Here is a 17,113-nt window from a genome sequence, read left to right as displayed (position 1 = left end):
AAGAGAATCACAGGGGATTACTCCAATGTTTATTTCCTTTTCAAATGTCAAAACCAGTTTTAGTTTGTTTACTTCCAGGGATAAAGAAACAAGAGGAAAAAGGGAAGATTATAGTGGGCTTCCTTAAGGCTGCATGGGTCTCTCCTATTTTCCTGCTTAAGACACCACTGCCTTGAAGATCTTTGGAATTAAGAAAAACTACTCTTCTTTTCCAATGATTCTTTCAGAGACATGAGCAACTACTCTTTTTAAATCATGATATGAAGAAACTACTTTGTTTTAAACAGCTAAATAACAGAATAGAATTGTACTTGTGTTGGTATATAGAGAATGAGCTTCGGTTCAAGTAAATATCAGGAAAGCAGTAAAAATGTAGCCAAAGGTCCTAAGATCAGGTATTTATGAAGCTGTCCTTCCTGACCTGCTATTCCTCTCTACTGAAAACACCTGACATTGTATGTGCAATCATTAGTTTTTCTCTCAAGATTTAAGCTAGATTGCCTACTCATTCATTGTGTCATTACGAGCTGCTTCTTGTATGAGAAGGCTAGGACCAACGCTCAACCTTGGAAGTAACTAACTAACTTCCCAAAGTGCACACTATTTTATCCATAGCATCTCACCCACTCTGAGACTTAGAAAACAGATTATTAAAAAAGAAACACACACACGAAACCGTATTATCTGGCAATCTGCCACACAGAAAATACTAAAATTCAATATTCAACAAGTATTCACTGAATGCCTATTACTTGTTAAACATTATTTACATTTGCCTTTTCTGTCACTTTGTAGTGCCCCTTGCTGATTTAAGACAGGTAAAGTAGATTTCAAGATAAACAATATTTCTGAAAATAAAAAGGTTTATCAGGAGTATGTAATAATCATAAATGAGTTTGCAAACACAGCCAGAGCTTCAAAATACAAAATAAAACCTGAAATAATTCAAAGGACAAGCAGAAAAATCTCTAATTTTTGTTGGAGATTTGAATGCTTCTTTCTCTGCAAGTAACAGACCTCTTCCTCTACAAAAATTCAGTGAAGACATGGAGGATCTGACAAACTCTATCAACCACCCTGACCTAATTGATATTTACAGAACACTGTATGTGACAATTAAAGAATACCATTCCTTTAAGAGCACAAGGTATGTTCATTAAGATGGTCATGTTTTGGGCCATAAAACAAAAGTCTCAAAAATGTAAAATAATTAATACAACGTATGGTTTGTGATCACAGTGAGATTAAACAGGTGTTAAAAGATAAACGCATATTAAAATGTTAAAGAGTTATTTAAGCAGACCGCAGTTCATTAATCAGGCAGTCTTAGGCCATAAGTGGTTGGGGGTTTTTCTGATGAAGAGATTGGGAGAAGACTTTTGTAAGGTGAAAGCAGAAGCAAGGTAAAGAAAATCCCTTATTGGTTAAAGTGGGGCAGTCATGTTTTTTGGATCATTCCAGTGCAAAGTCCCTGGTTAGAGGTTAGCCAGGCAGTTTCTGATTGGTTAAACTTAAGTATTGGGAAGCTCCGAGGTAGGGGGTTAGTTGGTGGTTTCTGATTGGCCTAGAATATGGCTGTTTACAAAAGTTGGGTTTCAGTTTGTTCATGTAGGAACTCAGGGCACTGGAGCTGCCTTAGCCTAATGGCCTCCCAACCAAAATGACACTGCGTTTGAACCAGGTATATGAAAAAATGCTGAGCATCGTGAATCATCATACAAATGCAAACCATGATGAGATACCATCACACACCAATTAAAATGGCTATTATTTTAAAACCCCCAAAAACAAAAAATAACAAATGCTGGAGAGGATGTGGAGCAAGGGGAACTCTTATACAGTGTAGGTGGCAATGTAAATTAGAACAGCTGTTATAGGAAACAGTATGGAGGGTTTTAAAAAAACTAGAATAGAACTGTCATACGATCTAGCTATTATACCACCGGGTATATATCCAAAGGAAAGGAAATCAGTTCATCAAAGAGATAACTGTACTCCCATGTTTAGCGCAGCACTATTTACAACTGCCAAGATATGGAACTAACCTAAGTATCCATCAACAGATGAATGGATAAATGTGGCAAATATATATAAAATGGAATGCTATTTAGTAATTAAAAAAAAAAGAATGAAACTCTGTAATTTCAGCAACATGGATGAGCTGGGAGGACAATATGTTAGGTGAAAAAGTCAGGCACAGAGAGATAAATACCATATGTTCTCATTCATGTACAGAAGCTTAAAAAGTTGATCTCATAGAAAGAGAGAGTAGAATAGTGATTACTAGAGGCCAGGAAGGGCAGGGGGAAGGGGAAAGCTAGAGGTGGGTTCATGAATATAAAATTGCTTCTGCATGAATTATAAAAGTGAGAGAAATCTAACCTAACTGACTCCATCTCGCTTCTAACCTCACAAGCTCACTCCCCTTGCTCATTCCTGGGCATAGGCCAAGCTAACTATGGGAGGAATTTAGTTTATAGTGTAACTTTGAAGCAAAAATGATAATAGTCCCTCTGTAAGCTGACCCCCTCTGGGGGCTGAAACCATCTTTGTGAGATGAATGAAAGGCCACAAGGTTAGGATTATGAGAAAAGACTGAATTCCTCTAAGACGTAGGTGTAGTTAAATGATAACCAGCCATTGTTCCCTAGCTTACTGTTTTTTTATTTTTATTTTTTGAGACGGACTCTTGCTGTGTCACCAGGCTGGAGTGCAGTGGCACGATCTCAGCTCACTACAACCTCTGCCTCCCTGGTTCAAGCAATTCTCCTGCCTCAGCCTCCCAAGTAGCTGGGACTACAGGCACGTGCCACCGTACCCAGGTGAATTTTTTTGTATTTTTAGTAGAGATGGGGTTTCACCACGTTGGCCAGGATGGCCTCGATCTCCTGACCTCATGATCCACCCACCTCAGCCTCCCAAAGTGTCAGGATTACAGGCATGAGCCACCGTGCCCAGCCTGTTCCTCAGCTTACTTTCTAAAATTGCTTACTCATCAAGAGTCATGTAGCTGGAGGTTACAAAATTTGTAATTTCCCCAATTGCTCCTACAGGTAGCATCACTGTTGTAAAACCTAAGATTGGTCTTTAAGGTATTTTTGAGACTTTTGCATTCCGGCAACCAACTGACTCCACTCGGACCTGTCATTCATACCAAGGAACGTCACTCAGCCAGTCTTGTGACCCCCATCTAGAAACTGACTTAGTGTATGAAGATAATTTCTGACACCTCTATGATCTCAACCCCAACCAATCAGCAGTACCCATGCCCTGGCCCTCAGCCTGCTAAATTATCCTGGAAAACCCTAGCCTCTGAATTCTTGGGGAGGCAGATTTGAGAAATATCTCTCGTCCTCTGATCAGCGGCCTTGAGATAATTAAACTCTTTCTCTACTGTAATGCTTCTGTCTCAGTGTATTGGCTTTTCTGTGCAGTGGGTGAGAAGAATCCACTGAGTGAGTAAAAGTACAGGTAGATGGGAGGAACAAGTTCTAGTGTTCTACAGCACTATAAGGTGACTATAATTAACAACAATTTGTTATGTGTTTTTCAATAGCTGGAAGAGTGAATTTTAAATGTTCCCAACACAAAGAAATGATACGTGTCTGAGGTGATAGATATGCTAATTACCCTGATTTGAGCATTACACACATTTGTCAAAATGTCACTGTACCCCACGAACATGTAAAATTACTAGATGTCAATTTTAAAATAATAATAATAATAAAGGAAAAGATTTAAATATAACAATATAATGCTTTATAATTTAAAAAAACCCCAAAATACCAAAAACAAACAAACACAAACACTGGGCTTGGGGAAGTAAACCAATAAATGCATACCCTTGCACTCCACACGCTCTTCTTCTCACAAAGAAATACACTCATTTTGTAAAGAGTTCCAGATAACTTTCCTGTAGGGTTTTGCTTAAAAGTTTAACCTCGGCCGGGCGCGGTGGATCACACCTGTAATCCCAGCACTTTGAGGGGCCGAGGTGGGTGGATCACAAGGTCAGGAGATTGAGACCATCCTGGCTAACACGGTGAAAACCCATCTTTACTAAAAATACAAAACATTAGCCAGGCAAGGTAGCGGGTGCCTGTAGTCCCAGCTACTTGGGCGGCTGAGGCAGGAGAACGGTGTGAACTCGGGAGGCGGAGCTTGCAGTGAGCCGAGATCCAGGCACTGCACTCCAGCCTGGGTGACAGAGCGAGACTGTCTCAAAAAAAAGTTTAACCGCATTAAGCAAAACAAAAAATGTTTTTTTTTTTTAAAAAAAGGAAAAATCTCATTTAATTGATGTTGGGAAATTATTTAAGAGTCAGTCCCTGGTTCAGAATATTTTTCTGGATCCAATTTCTAAAAGATGGTCCCCAAATTTGTCTATTGAATGAAAAGTGCTTCAATTCATTAAAAAGCTCAGTTTGTAGCTGTTAAGTTGCCTAAATATTCAGTCTTTGTAAAAGGTATAGGTGTGTATCTTTGTTAAAGGAAATGCTGAATGTGAACGTATTTGAAAATAATAAATTATGCAAATGATTAAAGACTTCTAAGCAGTTCAAATCAAGGAAGAACAAACAGTGTAATGCTTTACTACACTAATAAAGCAACCAGTTAAATAAACAAACAAACAGCCCAGTTCCCAAGCAGAGAACAAAAGGCTAAATCAAAGCCTCAAGGGCAGTTCTTTTCCATTTCAAAACCTTGAAATGTTTACCTGGCAAAGAGGAAGTTGCCTCTTTCTCTTCACTAAGAAAACTTTTCCAAATAATATTCAGTGCATGTTTTGAACACATCTTTTTTTTTTTTTTTTGCCAGAAAATCAGCATTACTTCTTCTTTAATTAGGAAAGTTTTAAAATTATAGTAAAATACACCTAACATAAAATTCACCATCTTAACCATTTGAAGTGCACAGTTTACGAGTGCTAAATACATTCACATTGTTGTGCAACCATTCTCCAGAACTTTTTCATCTTGCAAAACTAAAACTCTACATCCATTAAACAACAATTCCTCATTTCCTCCATTACTTTGGTTTTTCACAAGGTTTTATGTCTTGAATGAAACGATGAAAAACATGGCTTCCATTTTGATATGAAACATTACGGGAAAAATAAATTTAAATGTAGACATTTATTTTATTGTCAGCTTTTTTTTTCCTCTCAAGAATGAGACCTGAGAGATGGCTTACTAGATAGAATAAAGGATGTGAGTTCCAGCTTTAAAAAGACCACACCCTTGGAGGCTTCTTACACTACATGTTATTGATATTTGAAGCAAGAAAGGTATGTCATATCTACATAAATGGATGCATCCAGGATTTATAATTTTGGAGAAAAAGTACATTTGTAGTATACCAATCCCAAAATGCATTATCAGAAAGAACACTTAGGAGAATAGTTACAAATTAGTCCAACATACACACATTGCTACCATGGGGTCCCTTTCTACTCAGATTTTAAAAGGAGTTTATTGTTAGTCTTCATTATTTATAATTGGATATTCTTATGGGAATATTCTTAGGGCAGAAGAGATTTTATTTTTTCATCCACTGCTAGGTTAATGGGGGAGAACCCTATAACAGAGACTAGCAAGAGAAAAACATACACATTTACTTACTGTAAGTTTTATGTAACACGGGAGCCTTCGGAAATGAAGACCTCAGCCGGGCTCTGTGGCTCAGGCCTGTAATCACAGAACTTTGGGAGGCGGAGGTGGGAGGATTGCTTGAACCCAGGAGTTCGAGGCCAGCCTGGGCAACATAGTGAGACCCTGCTTCTACTAAAAAATACAAAATTTAGCAGGGCATGGTGGTACACGCCTGTAGTCCCTGCTACTCAGGAGTCTGAGGCAAGAGGATCCCTTGAGCCCATGAGTCTGAGGCTACAGTAAGCTATGATCATGCCACTACACTCCAGTCTGAGCGACAGAGAGAGACACTGTCTCTAAAAAAAAAAAAGAAAGAAAGAAATGAAGACTTCAAAAAAGGAAATCTGTGTATTTTTATACTAAGATGAAGAGTAGACAGTCATGGAGAAATGGACTTGAGGACAAAGAGTATAATCTAATAATAGTAATAAACTGGGCAAGGCCTGTTTGCTGTTCTTTGTGTTCCCTGTCTTCAGAGATAAGGACATTCTTTTCCTCCAGCTATGGGGTGGGTACCTCTGCAATGAAGGTTTTATGACTTACTTTAGGGGCAGGTCAGAAAATTCTTTTCTCACTTGCTTCAGGCAAGAAGGGTGAGGAGAAGGTCAGAGAGACCTTCCTGCTTCTGTTGTTGTATCCAGTGCCAAGGTGCCATATTTTGGGGTAGCATATCCTGAATTCCATCATTTACTTGCCTTTCTCTTGTAATCAGTATGGACACAAAGGCATAATAACCTCTTTTAAAAATGCTTCTAGCTTTGTTTCCTTATCAGAGGTGGGTCAAGTTTTGATATAACTAGACATATCTGGCTTCAAATCTGGCTTCTACTGTGTACTGGGTATGTGAACTTGGATAAGTAAGCTAACTTCTCCAAGGTTCAGTTTCCTCAGCAGTAAAATAATGAAAATGGTACCTATCTCTTGGAATTGTTACATTGGTTTCAACGAAAACATGCTTACAATGTGCTTATAAACTTGCAACTCAGCGTTTGGCGCTTACTAGGTATTCTTTAAAGGGGAACTACTAGCATCACTGATCATTTAGTCTTTATTTCCCAATGTCTTTGTCAAAAATAACTCTTTTTCAAAATCTTTTTTTTTTTTTTTTGAGATGGAGTCTTGCTCTGTCGCCCAGGCTGGAGTGCAGTGGCGCAATCTCAGCTCACTGCAACCTCCGCCTCCCGAGTTCAAGCGATTCTCCTGCCTCAGCCTCCTGAGTGGCTGGGATTACAGGCACGCTCCACCACACCCGGCTAATTTTTACATTTTTAGTAGAGACACGGTTTTGCCATGTTGGCCAGGCTGCTCTCGAACTCCTGACCTTAGGGGGATCTGTCCACCTTGGCCTCCTTAAGTGCTGGGATTACAGGTGTGAGCCACCGTGCCCGGCTTACAGAATCTTTTTTGATTTGACATAGGTTCTAGCTGCTTGGGACCAGGAAAAAAAAAAAAAAAAAGCTGCAGCAGCAAAACTGTTTTTGTGTTTCAGTGTATGAGTATATGCTCAGGAGAAGAGATGGAGGCTCAGCGAAGACAGAGGCCCACGGAAGGGACCGGCTGAGTATGGTATGCAAAAAGGGCTGGTGGAAAGCTTGGCTTGTAATAGCAGTGGGCAGAGTTCTGAGACAGCTGGTGAGAATCCAGGGCAGAAGGATGAGGTGGAAAGGGAGTGAACCCTCTGGAAAATAGTGAAAAGCAGAAATGAGGATTTTAAATTTCTGTGTGGAGAGGAGGGAAGAAGAGAAACCGGAAAAGCAGAAATCAGGTAGTGTGCCGAGGTCAAACCACAAACTACTTAAAGACATTTCTGAGCATATAGAGGGAACACTATTAAACTGGAGTTCAGGTGGTGCAAGAATAGTTTGAATCCAGAGTTGAAGAGTAAGGAACTCTTATTCAATCCTCCCATTAAGTGAAGCTGAGAGGAAGACAGAGAAAGTGAGGAAGGGAGAGGAAAGAGAAAAGCGGGAAGGGTATTAATGCTGTAAGTGGTCAGCTTGTGCCTTCAGGTTAAAGCCAGTTAATAGCTAACATTAACTGACCAACTACTGATATGTAAAAGCATTGTTCTGTTTTAAGGGATTTATATTACTTCATTTAATCATCAAATAGCCCTCCGGGGCAGGTATATTATTATCCTGATTTTACAAATGAAGAAAGTGAGGTACACAGAAATTTGAAACCAAGTAATCTGGTTCCAAAGCCCACCTCCTGACCAGGACCTGAAAGCAACAGAACTAGATAAAGGGACAATCAACTTAGAAGACAGTGATTCAGACAATGTCCAAAGAAAGCTGATTACTACTTTAATCCTCTGTAAAGCTCAATACGTAACTGTTCTTGTGAACGCCTCACATTTGTAGTTAGTCTCTTTGAATTATGGTGCCCAATATTAAAACAGAAGTGTGGGTGGGGGGTAACCATGGAACGAATGAAAGGACAGACACCCTCTGTTTCAGTTGGGCTGGTTTCCTCACCAGCCCCTAAACATCATATTCTCGTTCTTAGGTTGAAACTCCTGGAAGTTAGTTCCTATCTGAAATACTTTTCTTTTCCTGTTTCATCTTCCCAGACTTTATTCAACCTCCAAGACCCACGTTTTCTCCCTTCTATAGTTCCAAATTCCTCACTAGATTCCTGGTTAGTCACATGTCTCAGTGAAGTCAGAAACCGCTTAGCTTCCTTTCAGTGAGGGGCTGTCTTGGGTAACCTACAGATATTTCTGATCAGCAAAGACCATTTTGTTATTTCCCCAGTTAGGAATGCAATTCAATTCAACACGCTTCTACGAAGTGTCTATTATGTCCAAGGAACTAGACTGGAAAATGGAAGACTCCTCTTTCGGTATGGTGTAATGGAAAGAGCAGGGGGTCTGGAGTCTGTCCTGGGTTTAAATACCTGCCATTTGTTAGCTCTGTAATCTTGGAAAATTATTTAGCGTCTATGAGCTCTGTATGCGATAAGATATATGAAAGTGCTGGGCCCGTAGTAAATGCTTAATAAATATTCCTTTTCTCCCTCCTATTTCTCTGCAGCTAGATCCTTGTGCTTCTTGAATTTCACTGGCTTTGTGCTAAGCTTTCCAGGAGAGAAGTTTCTTGCTAAAATCTCTGAACCACTTCTGAAAATAGATCAAATTCTTCCTTGTCTGTGATATCAAAAGTCAGTGTTGATATTGGCCCAAACTGGTTTTTGGACCATTTTCTCTATACCAGGACAATAGTGCAATTCACTGCACCATTTAATTCTGCAAGATAATTTAACACCTCCCTTCTACGGATGTATTCTCGAGAGATTTAAAGCTTCCATTGTTGCACTATTGCAGTGAGAATAATTTTAGGATGTTTCAAACTGGTAAGGACATTGACAACTCCGCTAAGATGGACAAAAAGGAAATGCCAAAAGAGGAGGAGACACTTGCTCTACAACACTTGTCTTAAAAATTTGTGTTAATATTTACATCATCTCTAACGAAAAATGAAAAGTCTAGCATGCTGGTCCAAATCCTGTTCTGAGATGCTACAGGGCTGATCCAACAGTCAGGCCATCTCCAGATTTTAGTTAAGTGGCAGGTTCTTAGACCAAGACCAACTTCTAAGGCCCTTGGTAGGTGCATCCTTTCCTGGAGGGACCAAACACCAGTTCACACAAGCTGCTCCACAGCGTGAAGTCCAGAAAGAGCACAGGCTGCTCTTCTTGATAGCTAAGAACCACAGGTTACCGGAAGGAATGAAAAAGATTTCAGAGTTACATTCAACTCCATTATATTCAGTGCCAAATTTTAGGAGGCAGACTCTAGGACTTCATTATGATTTTCCTTTAAATTCTCAACATTTCTCTAAAATTGTTTTGTTTCTATTCGTCTTTCTTATCTTCCCTTTCTAGTAATAGCAGTGCTGATAGTAAAGCTGACAACCAATTTCTATGCTCCTGGTTTCAATGTAAACTTTACTTCTACTTTTCTGGATTTTTGTGAATTCAGTAGTTAACGAAATAAATACACATACACACACACACACACACACACACACAGACACACACATGCATATATTTACTGAGAACCTACTATATCCTAGGCATTTATTTAGATTTATTTAGATGATGGGAATACATAAATAAGTATATTAAAGTCCCTGTCCTCATGGGACCTACATTCTACTCTAAGGAGGGAGGAGGAGGAGGGAAGGGAGGTGGGGAGGAGGAGAAGAAAGGATAAAGAAAAAAGAAGAAAACTTACAGTAAATGGATAGAGAGTGGCACGGATAAACTAACTTACATAGGAAATCTTTGCTCTGGAACTCCCTATTGGGCTGAGACTAAGATTTGCACCACTGAGTTCTATGAGTCAGCAACGTTATTGCTATGAACTGAATGTTTGTGTCCCCTCAAAATTCTTATGTTGAAACCCTAATCTCCAATGTGATGGTACCTGGATGGCTTCGGGGAGGTTATCAGGTCATGAGGGTGGAGTCCTCATGATAGAATAGGTGCCTTTATAAAAAGAACCATGAGACAGCTCACTTCCTGCCTCTCTTAGCCCTGTGAAGACACAGTGAGAAGCCAGCTATCTGCAAAGTAGGAAGAGGGCCCTCACCAAACGCTTGACCATGCTGGGGGATCCTGACCTCAGACTTTCAGCCTCTAGAACTGTAAAAAATAAACGTTTGTTGGGGCCATGACCCAGTACCTGTCCGCGGCCTGTTTGAACTGTGCTGCACAGTAGGAGAGGAGAGGCAGGCAAGTGGGCATCACAGCCTGAGCTCCGCCTCCTGTCAGATCAGCGGCAGCATGGAATTCTCAGAGGAGCACGAACCCTGTTGTGAACTGCGCATGGGAGGGATCCAGGTTGCGCGCTCCTGATGAGAATCTGATGCCTGATGATGTGAGGTAGAACAGTTTCATAAAGCCATCTCCCCCAGCTCCCCGTTGTGGAAAAATTGTCTTCTATGAAACCTGTTCCTGGTGCCAAAAAGGTTGAGGACTGCTGGTTTAAGCCATCCAGTCTACGATATTTTCAATAGCAGCCTGAGCTGACTGAGACAGTCATACAAGACTTCATGGCTATTGCAACCAATGCAATTTAAACACATTACAATAGACATTGATTCAAGTGATTTATTGAATAGTTATATAACTATTATCAAATCATGCTCAAATTCTACTTAGTTATTGAACTTAAAACACCTAACATGAATGTCTGAGCAGAAGGACATGTGTGAGAGAGAACCAGTTTCTTTTCTTTTTTTTTCTTTTTTTTTTTTTTTTTTGAGACAGTCTTGCTCTTTCACCCAGGCTGGAGTACAGTGGTGTGATCTCGGCTCATTACAACCTCTGCCCCAAGGTTCAAGTGATTCTTGTCTCAGTCTCCTGAGTAGCTGGGACTACAGGTGCGCACCACCACACCCAGCTAGTTTTTGTATTTTCAGTAGAGATGGGGTTTTGTCATGCTGGCCAGGCTGGTCTCAAACTCCTGGCTTCAACTGATCCGCCTGCCTCGGCCTCCCAAAGTGCTGGGATTACAGGCGTGAGACACTGAGTCTGGCCCTCACTCGGATTTTCTACAGGCCAAGAGGAGAGTGAAGGAACTGTTATTTTTTCTGAGTGGAGGCAGTCCTGGCTTCAGTCTGTGTGTCTTAGGAGGGCTGCTTGAGAGCTAATGCCTTCCAAGATTTCACTGACTAAATGTCATCTCATAGGGAATTTCTTTATAAAATTCAAGGTGTTTTCCCAAAGGAAAAAATTCCTCAACATATAGGAGATAAAACTTGTGGTGATGAAAGAGAGCTATCACCATCAATATGTCTTTACTATCTCTTCTACTGTCAGATACTAGTTCTTCCTTCCAGACCACAGAAAAGCCTGGGGACCTTAAGTCACAACTTTGAAATCTTTGTTTTGCATCCTGACCTATAAAATGAGGGCACGGGATTAGATGATGATGTTAATAACAACAGTAACTAACACTTCTTGGAAGCTTACTATTTCCTGGAGATGGATCTAAGTTAACGATGACAACAGCAACAATCGAAATAATAACAGCATGGAATAAGAGCATGTACGGTACTGTTCAAAGCATTCTACAGATATCAACCTATTAATCTATCCAGTTAATCCTATAAAGTAGGCATTATTAATAAACCCATTTTTTAGATAAAGGAACTGGGGTTCAGGGAGTTGGAGTTACTTTTCCAAGGTTACAGGGCAGGTGGAGAGGTCTAGATTCAAAGCTGTGTAGTCTGGCTCCGGAGTCCGTGTGCCTCACAACTTATCTACTTCCCACAACAACCTCCATCCTAAAGATGAAGAAACTGAAGTGCAGCGCGATTACACACCTGTCCAAATCAGAAGCTGGAACATGGTGGTGTTAGAATCTGAACACAGGCATCCTGCTCCAAAGCCTACACTCTCAAGCATTACGCTTTACCACCTCTCCTGAAATGGCCTGACTCCAGAATCCTTTTCAGTTCAGTACATCTATGGTTCCCTTCCCATCTATGGATTGTATCAAGGAAGGCTCATACTTGATCAGTATATATTGGTGTCCTAGAAAATGTTTGAGGTGCAAAGTATATGTTCTTAAGTTTGATAAGGTAAATCATCAATTTCAAAAGTTTGAATTTTTAAAGAAAATCGATTTTCGGTAGAATTAGTAAGGAAACAGGAGGAGGAAAGTGGGTAGCCAGTCAAAACTTCTGCAGTGTTTCAAGGGCCACTCATGCACTTCTTCAGGTAAAATCCTTATCATGTAATGAGGTTGACAGCACATTTTATAAAATGGGAAACTCCATATCCTAGAAACTCCAGTTATGGCCGGCTAATTGCAATTGCATGGTGTTAAACCAGTGCAAATTAATATATTAGTGCAATATGCTCAACAGTGTGATAATTGGAAAAAGCTAAGAGTTATTCCATTTTGGTAGAGAAAGGAAAATGAAGATTTCAGGAACAAGTTTATGTGCTGGTTTGTTGACTTTTTAGTCTCCTGGTGAAGTTACCTATGGGCCTGTTTCCTAGAATACCAACAGGCTTTCTCTGATTGGCCAGAAAAAGGATTTGCTACAAAAATGTAATCATGTCCACGTGTGTGGTGCTTCCAGCTCAGGGAAGCTAAGAAGCTCCTGTGTTCTGACAAAACAGACAAGGTAGAGGCATGCTCATTTCTAAGAGACCAGTAAACTACATCCAGCTACTGCATGGCCTCACATGCTTGATGATGACAAATACCTGCCCTTGTAGAGTGCAGATAAATCAGCACACTGATTGCTCTCAGCGTTAACTTTCTCTGACATGCAGCATTCTAACCTGAAGAGCTTTCTGGTTGATCCAGTGCATTTCTTTTTTTTTTTTTTTGAGACGGAGTCTTGCTCTGTTGCTCGGGCTGGAGTGCAGTGGCGTGATCTCGGCTCACTGCAAGCTCCAGCTCCGCCTCCCGGGTTTACGCCATTCTCCTGCCTCAGCCTCCCGAGTAGCTGGGACTACAGGCGCCCGCCACCTCGCCCGGCTAGTTTTTTGTATTTTTAGTAGAGACGGGGTTTCACTGTGTTAGCCAGGATGGCCTCGATCTCCTGACCTCGTGTGATCCACCCACCTCGGCCTCCCAAAGTGCTGGGATTACAGGCGGGAGCCACCGCGCCTGGCCGATCCAGTGCATTTCAACCTCATTCATGCCCTCAGGATAAAGCCCTCTGGACAGCTTCCCACCTCACAGTGCATTGCCCCTTTCCACAACTTACCTCTCCATCCTTCTTGGTTGTGTTCAACAGTTAAGAGGTCTACACATGTCCTCATCATTTTAAGCAGTTTAACACCAAGACAAAGACATTTCAGGGAGAACTGACTCCAAGGGAGTGAGATCACTGATAAGCATGGGCAGTGAATCCAGGGTGCAAGGCCACCAATATGTGTGAACGTATTAATCATAATTGTTACTTTTTCTAAGAAAAGGATTTCCTTAGTCAAACCTCAAGGGCATCAGATCAAAGTGAGATACTGCCACAGCTGGACTATACTTTCCAGCCAATTGGCCTGAAAAGGAGAATCTAGACAGTGTCCTGGCAACTGTTGAACACAGCAGCAATCCATGAAAACGGAGGGAAAAGAATTTTTAGAACGACTTCTAAAAAAAGTCTTCCTTTACTTTGCTCCTCCCTATTCTTAGGGATAGTTTGAGGGTGACGTCAAAGCCCCAGGGGCTGCATCCCAGGTGCTGACTGCGAGAGTTCATTCTTCTAGAGATAGAAACAAAACGAGGTTTTAGTTCACAGTGCAGTTTTTTTTTAAACACCATGTATTTACAATTAATCATCATAAAAAGTATATGTCAAACTTAGGTCAATGGGCAAAGTACTTGTTCAATTTTCTATTGCCAGTTTCATATAAAGTTACTACAGACCTTGCCAGGACACTGTAAAATCACCCTAGAAAGGGTAATTAATAACATCACAACTGGAGAAATTTAGTTACATGTCCTAGAAGTTCTCCCAAAAATGTATGAAAAGAAATTATAGAAGTGACTATTAACACACAACGAGGGAAAAAAAAAAAAGCCACAAAATCCAAACCCCACTATGTCAGAAGCACAGCAATACACACAAAAATCACGTGAAAATGAAAAAACAGAAAGCACACCAGGATTTCATGAATTACAGAGAAATGAGATGTGAGAGTTACTGTGTAAAAAGAAAAATGAAAACGAACAAAAACCATTTCTATAGTCAAGGAAAGCTGTTTCTCACCGTTCTGAACAAAATGGCTGAACTAAGAGCCTCTGGCTATGCCCATATACCCTCCTCCTCATCCTACAGGGAGAGACGACAGGGGCAATGCCCCGAGCAGCATGGAATGAAAAAGAGGTGGTTAGTATTTAAAACACAGACGTAAGCATCATGTCGCAGAAGATAATTTCTTGGCTCTCTTAAACATATTCTAATTCCCTAAACTATCAAAATTAGTAGTTACTGTCGGTCCTCTGTATCTGCGGGTTCCACATCTGTGGATCCAACCAACCGCGGATGAAATACATACATACACATACATATATACAAAAATCAATAAAAATAACAATGTATTAATACATCAAATTTTAAAAATACAGTATAACAACAATTTACACAGTATTTACATTGTATTAGGTTATAAGTAATCTAGAGATGATTTAAAGTATATGGGAGGGTCTGGGTGCGGTGGCTCATACCTGTAATCCCAGCACTTTGGGAGGCCAAGGCGGGCAGATCACCTGAGGTCAGGAGTTTGAGACCAGCCTGGCCACATGGTGAAACCCTGTCTCTACTAAAATACAGAAATTAGCCAGGCGTGGTGGCAGGTGCCTGTAATCCCAGCTACTCAGAAGGCTGAGGCAGGAGAGTCACTTGAACCCAGGAGGCAGAGGTTGCAGTGAGCTGAGATCAGCCACTGCACTCCAGCCTGGGCAACAGAGCAAGACTCCGTCTCAAAAACAAAACAAAACTAAACTAAACTAAACAAAAGTATACGGGAGGATGTGTATAGCTTCTATGCAAATACCATGCCGTTTTATATAAGGGACTTGAGCAACCATGGATTTTGATATTTGCGAGTGGGTTTGTCCTGAAACCAACCCCCCGAGGATACAGAGGAACAACTGTAGTTTGTCATTATACTTCTATTCTTCCTACTTTCCAAGACGCCATCTCTATCTCAGGGCTGGATCTGGGCAAAAGTATCAAGTTGGAGGTTTTTCCTTATGTTTTGCTTTTCCTTCAACCTTTCTCTGTTTCCCTCTTCCTACTCCAGACATCCGGTTCTCTATATTATCAAAAACCTGTTTTCATGAGGAATGAAACACGCATCTTATATATCCCCTGGCACAGATTCAGTTCCAGGTATCAGGGAGCAGGCAGAAAAGGTCAAACGATCTCTTGGCAGGGAAAGACTGCTGACACCAGGCAGATAGCTCTCCATTTTGCCCACATTACATATTTATACTGTTTTCCTTCTAAAATACAAGGTTTGCCTCAACTGGCTTAGTAAATGTCATCACAATAGGACGGACTATACCTTCTGAATCTTAGAAGCAACGGCAACTTGAATACCATTGCTGCTTTCATCTGCACTGTCTCTGCTGCTTCTGCTAAGACGATGTCATTGCTATTATTTAGTAGAGATGTTTAGCAGGAAAGTTTTCCTTGATGCTTTAGTCATATGGATGTAATTACTTGACTATTTTTTTGTTTCCCCTTAGCTATATATTTTAAGGCTGGGTGTGATAGAGATGTTAAAATTTGATTTTTGGCTATGGGATATGAGGTCATCTGTTCACCACTCTCTCCCCTCCATCATTTTCAAGATTTGGGGAGAGTTCCCTTTTTCCAAGAAACTAGAATTGAATATGGTTCCCTCAGCTTCATCAACGTCTCTTTTGTGTTGATGAGAAGTTGAAGGCCACAATTTTCCTTACGCATGACATGCTGGAGGGATCCACAAGGACAGGGAGTGAAGAACTAAGTTTCAATCTTCACTTTTAATAGGTAATGAGCAGAGAGTTCATAATTTGCAATTAAACAGAAACAACCTAAAAACTGTGCCTCACTAGGCTTGCAAGGAAAGAGTCTTGTTTTTCTAATAAGGCACTACTTCTTTAAAAGGAAAATCAAGACAGTTAAAAATTAGTAAAGACAGTTAAAAATTACATATTATTAGTACGTATCTCTGAGAAAGTTAATTTTTTTTTCTCAACCCAATTCAAGGATTCTTTGTTGTTCAAATCTTTCAAGTATCTGCTCTTAAAATATTTAGAATCACCAACTTTCTACAAAGAAACTGAATCTGTGATTTTTTTGAAAAGAATACAGTTTTCTTTTTATTTATTATTATTTATTATTCTATTTATTTTTCTTCTTCTAACTTGTATCTCAGAATTTGCAACATGCTAGTACAAAACATTTCAAAATTTAAGTGTGTGGATTTTTTAATAAAACATTGCAGAGCCATCTTACCTGGTCTGGGGAGGGCTTGTGATTTGTCTGATTGGAATGGGAGGATTTGAAGTGGTCATCCTCGTAGTTGTCGGCCATTAGCTTCATTCGATTTTGCGTCTAGGAAGAAATTATTCATAAGGTTAAATTTAAGTAAAGTTTCTATGACACACTGTAAAGTAATGAGTATTTTAAGAGTTTCACAAGAAAGGATAAAACTAATCCTGTCTGCAATAAAATAAACTAAATATAGGATTTCTGAGGATATTGGAAAGAGTTTAGGCACTACTATGGGCTGAATTGTGCCCCCGCAAAATTCCTAGGTACAACTCCTAAACCCCAATGTTACCATACCCAGAGACAGGGTCTTCAGGAAGTAATTAAGGTTAAATGAGGTTATAAGGGTGGGGCCTTAATCTGATAGGCTGGGCTTTGTAAGAAGAGGAAGAGAGGCCGGGCGCGGTGGCTCAAGCCTGTAATCCCAGCACGAGGTCAGGAGATCGAGACCAT

At 40.3% G+C, this 17,113-nt stretch overlaps 1 protein-coding gene across 1 annotated transcript in view; it reads right to left on the bottom strand.

Moving 5' to 3' along the window:
* Positions 1-17,113, bottom strand: part of ERC1 (ELKS/RAB6-interacting/CAST family member 1) — a 580,149-nt gene that overhangs the window by 78,965 nt on the left and 484,071 nt on the right. The window contains exon 18 of the mRNA XM_011931005.1: positions 16,625-16,723. Within this exon, the coding sequence (XP_011786395.1) occupies positions 16,625-16,723 (99 nt within the window). The remainder of the gene's footprint in view (positions 1-16,624; positions 16,724-17,113) is intronic.

Source organism: Colobus angolensis, unplaced genomic scaffold, assembly GCF_000951035.1.
Source record: "Colobus angolensis palliatus isolate OR3802 unplaced genomic scaffold, Cang.pa_1.0 Scaffold89, whole genome shotgun sequence".
Taxonomy (NCBI): domain Eukaryota; kingdom Metazoa; phylum Chordata; class Mammalia; order Primates; family Cercopithecidae; genus Colobus; species Colobus angolensis.
The sequence above is the reverse complement of the archived record's forward strand: the minus strand, read 5'-3'. Positions and strand labels throughout refer to the sequence as shown.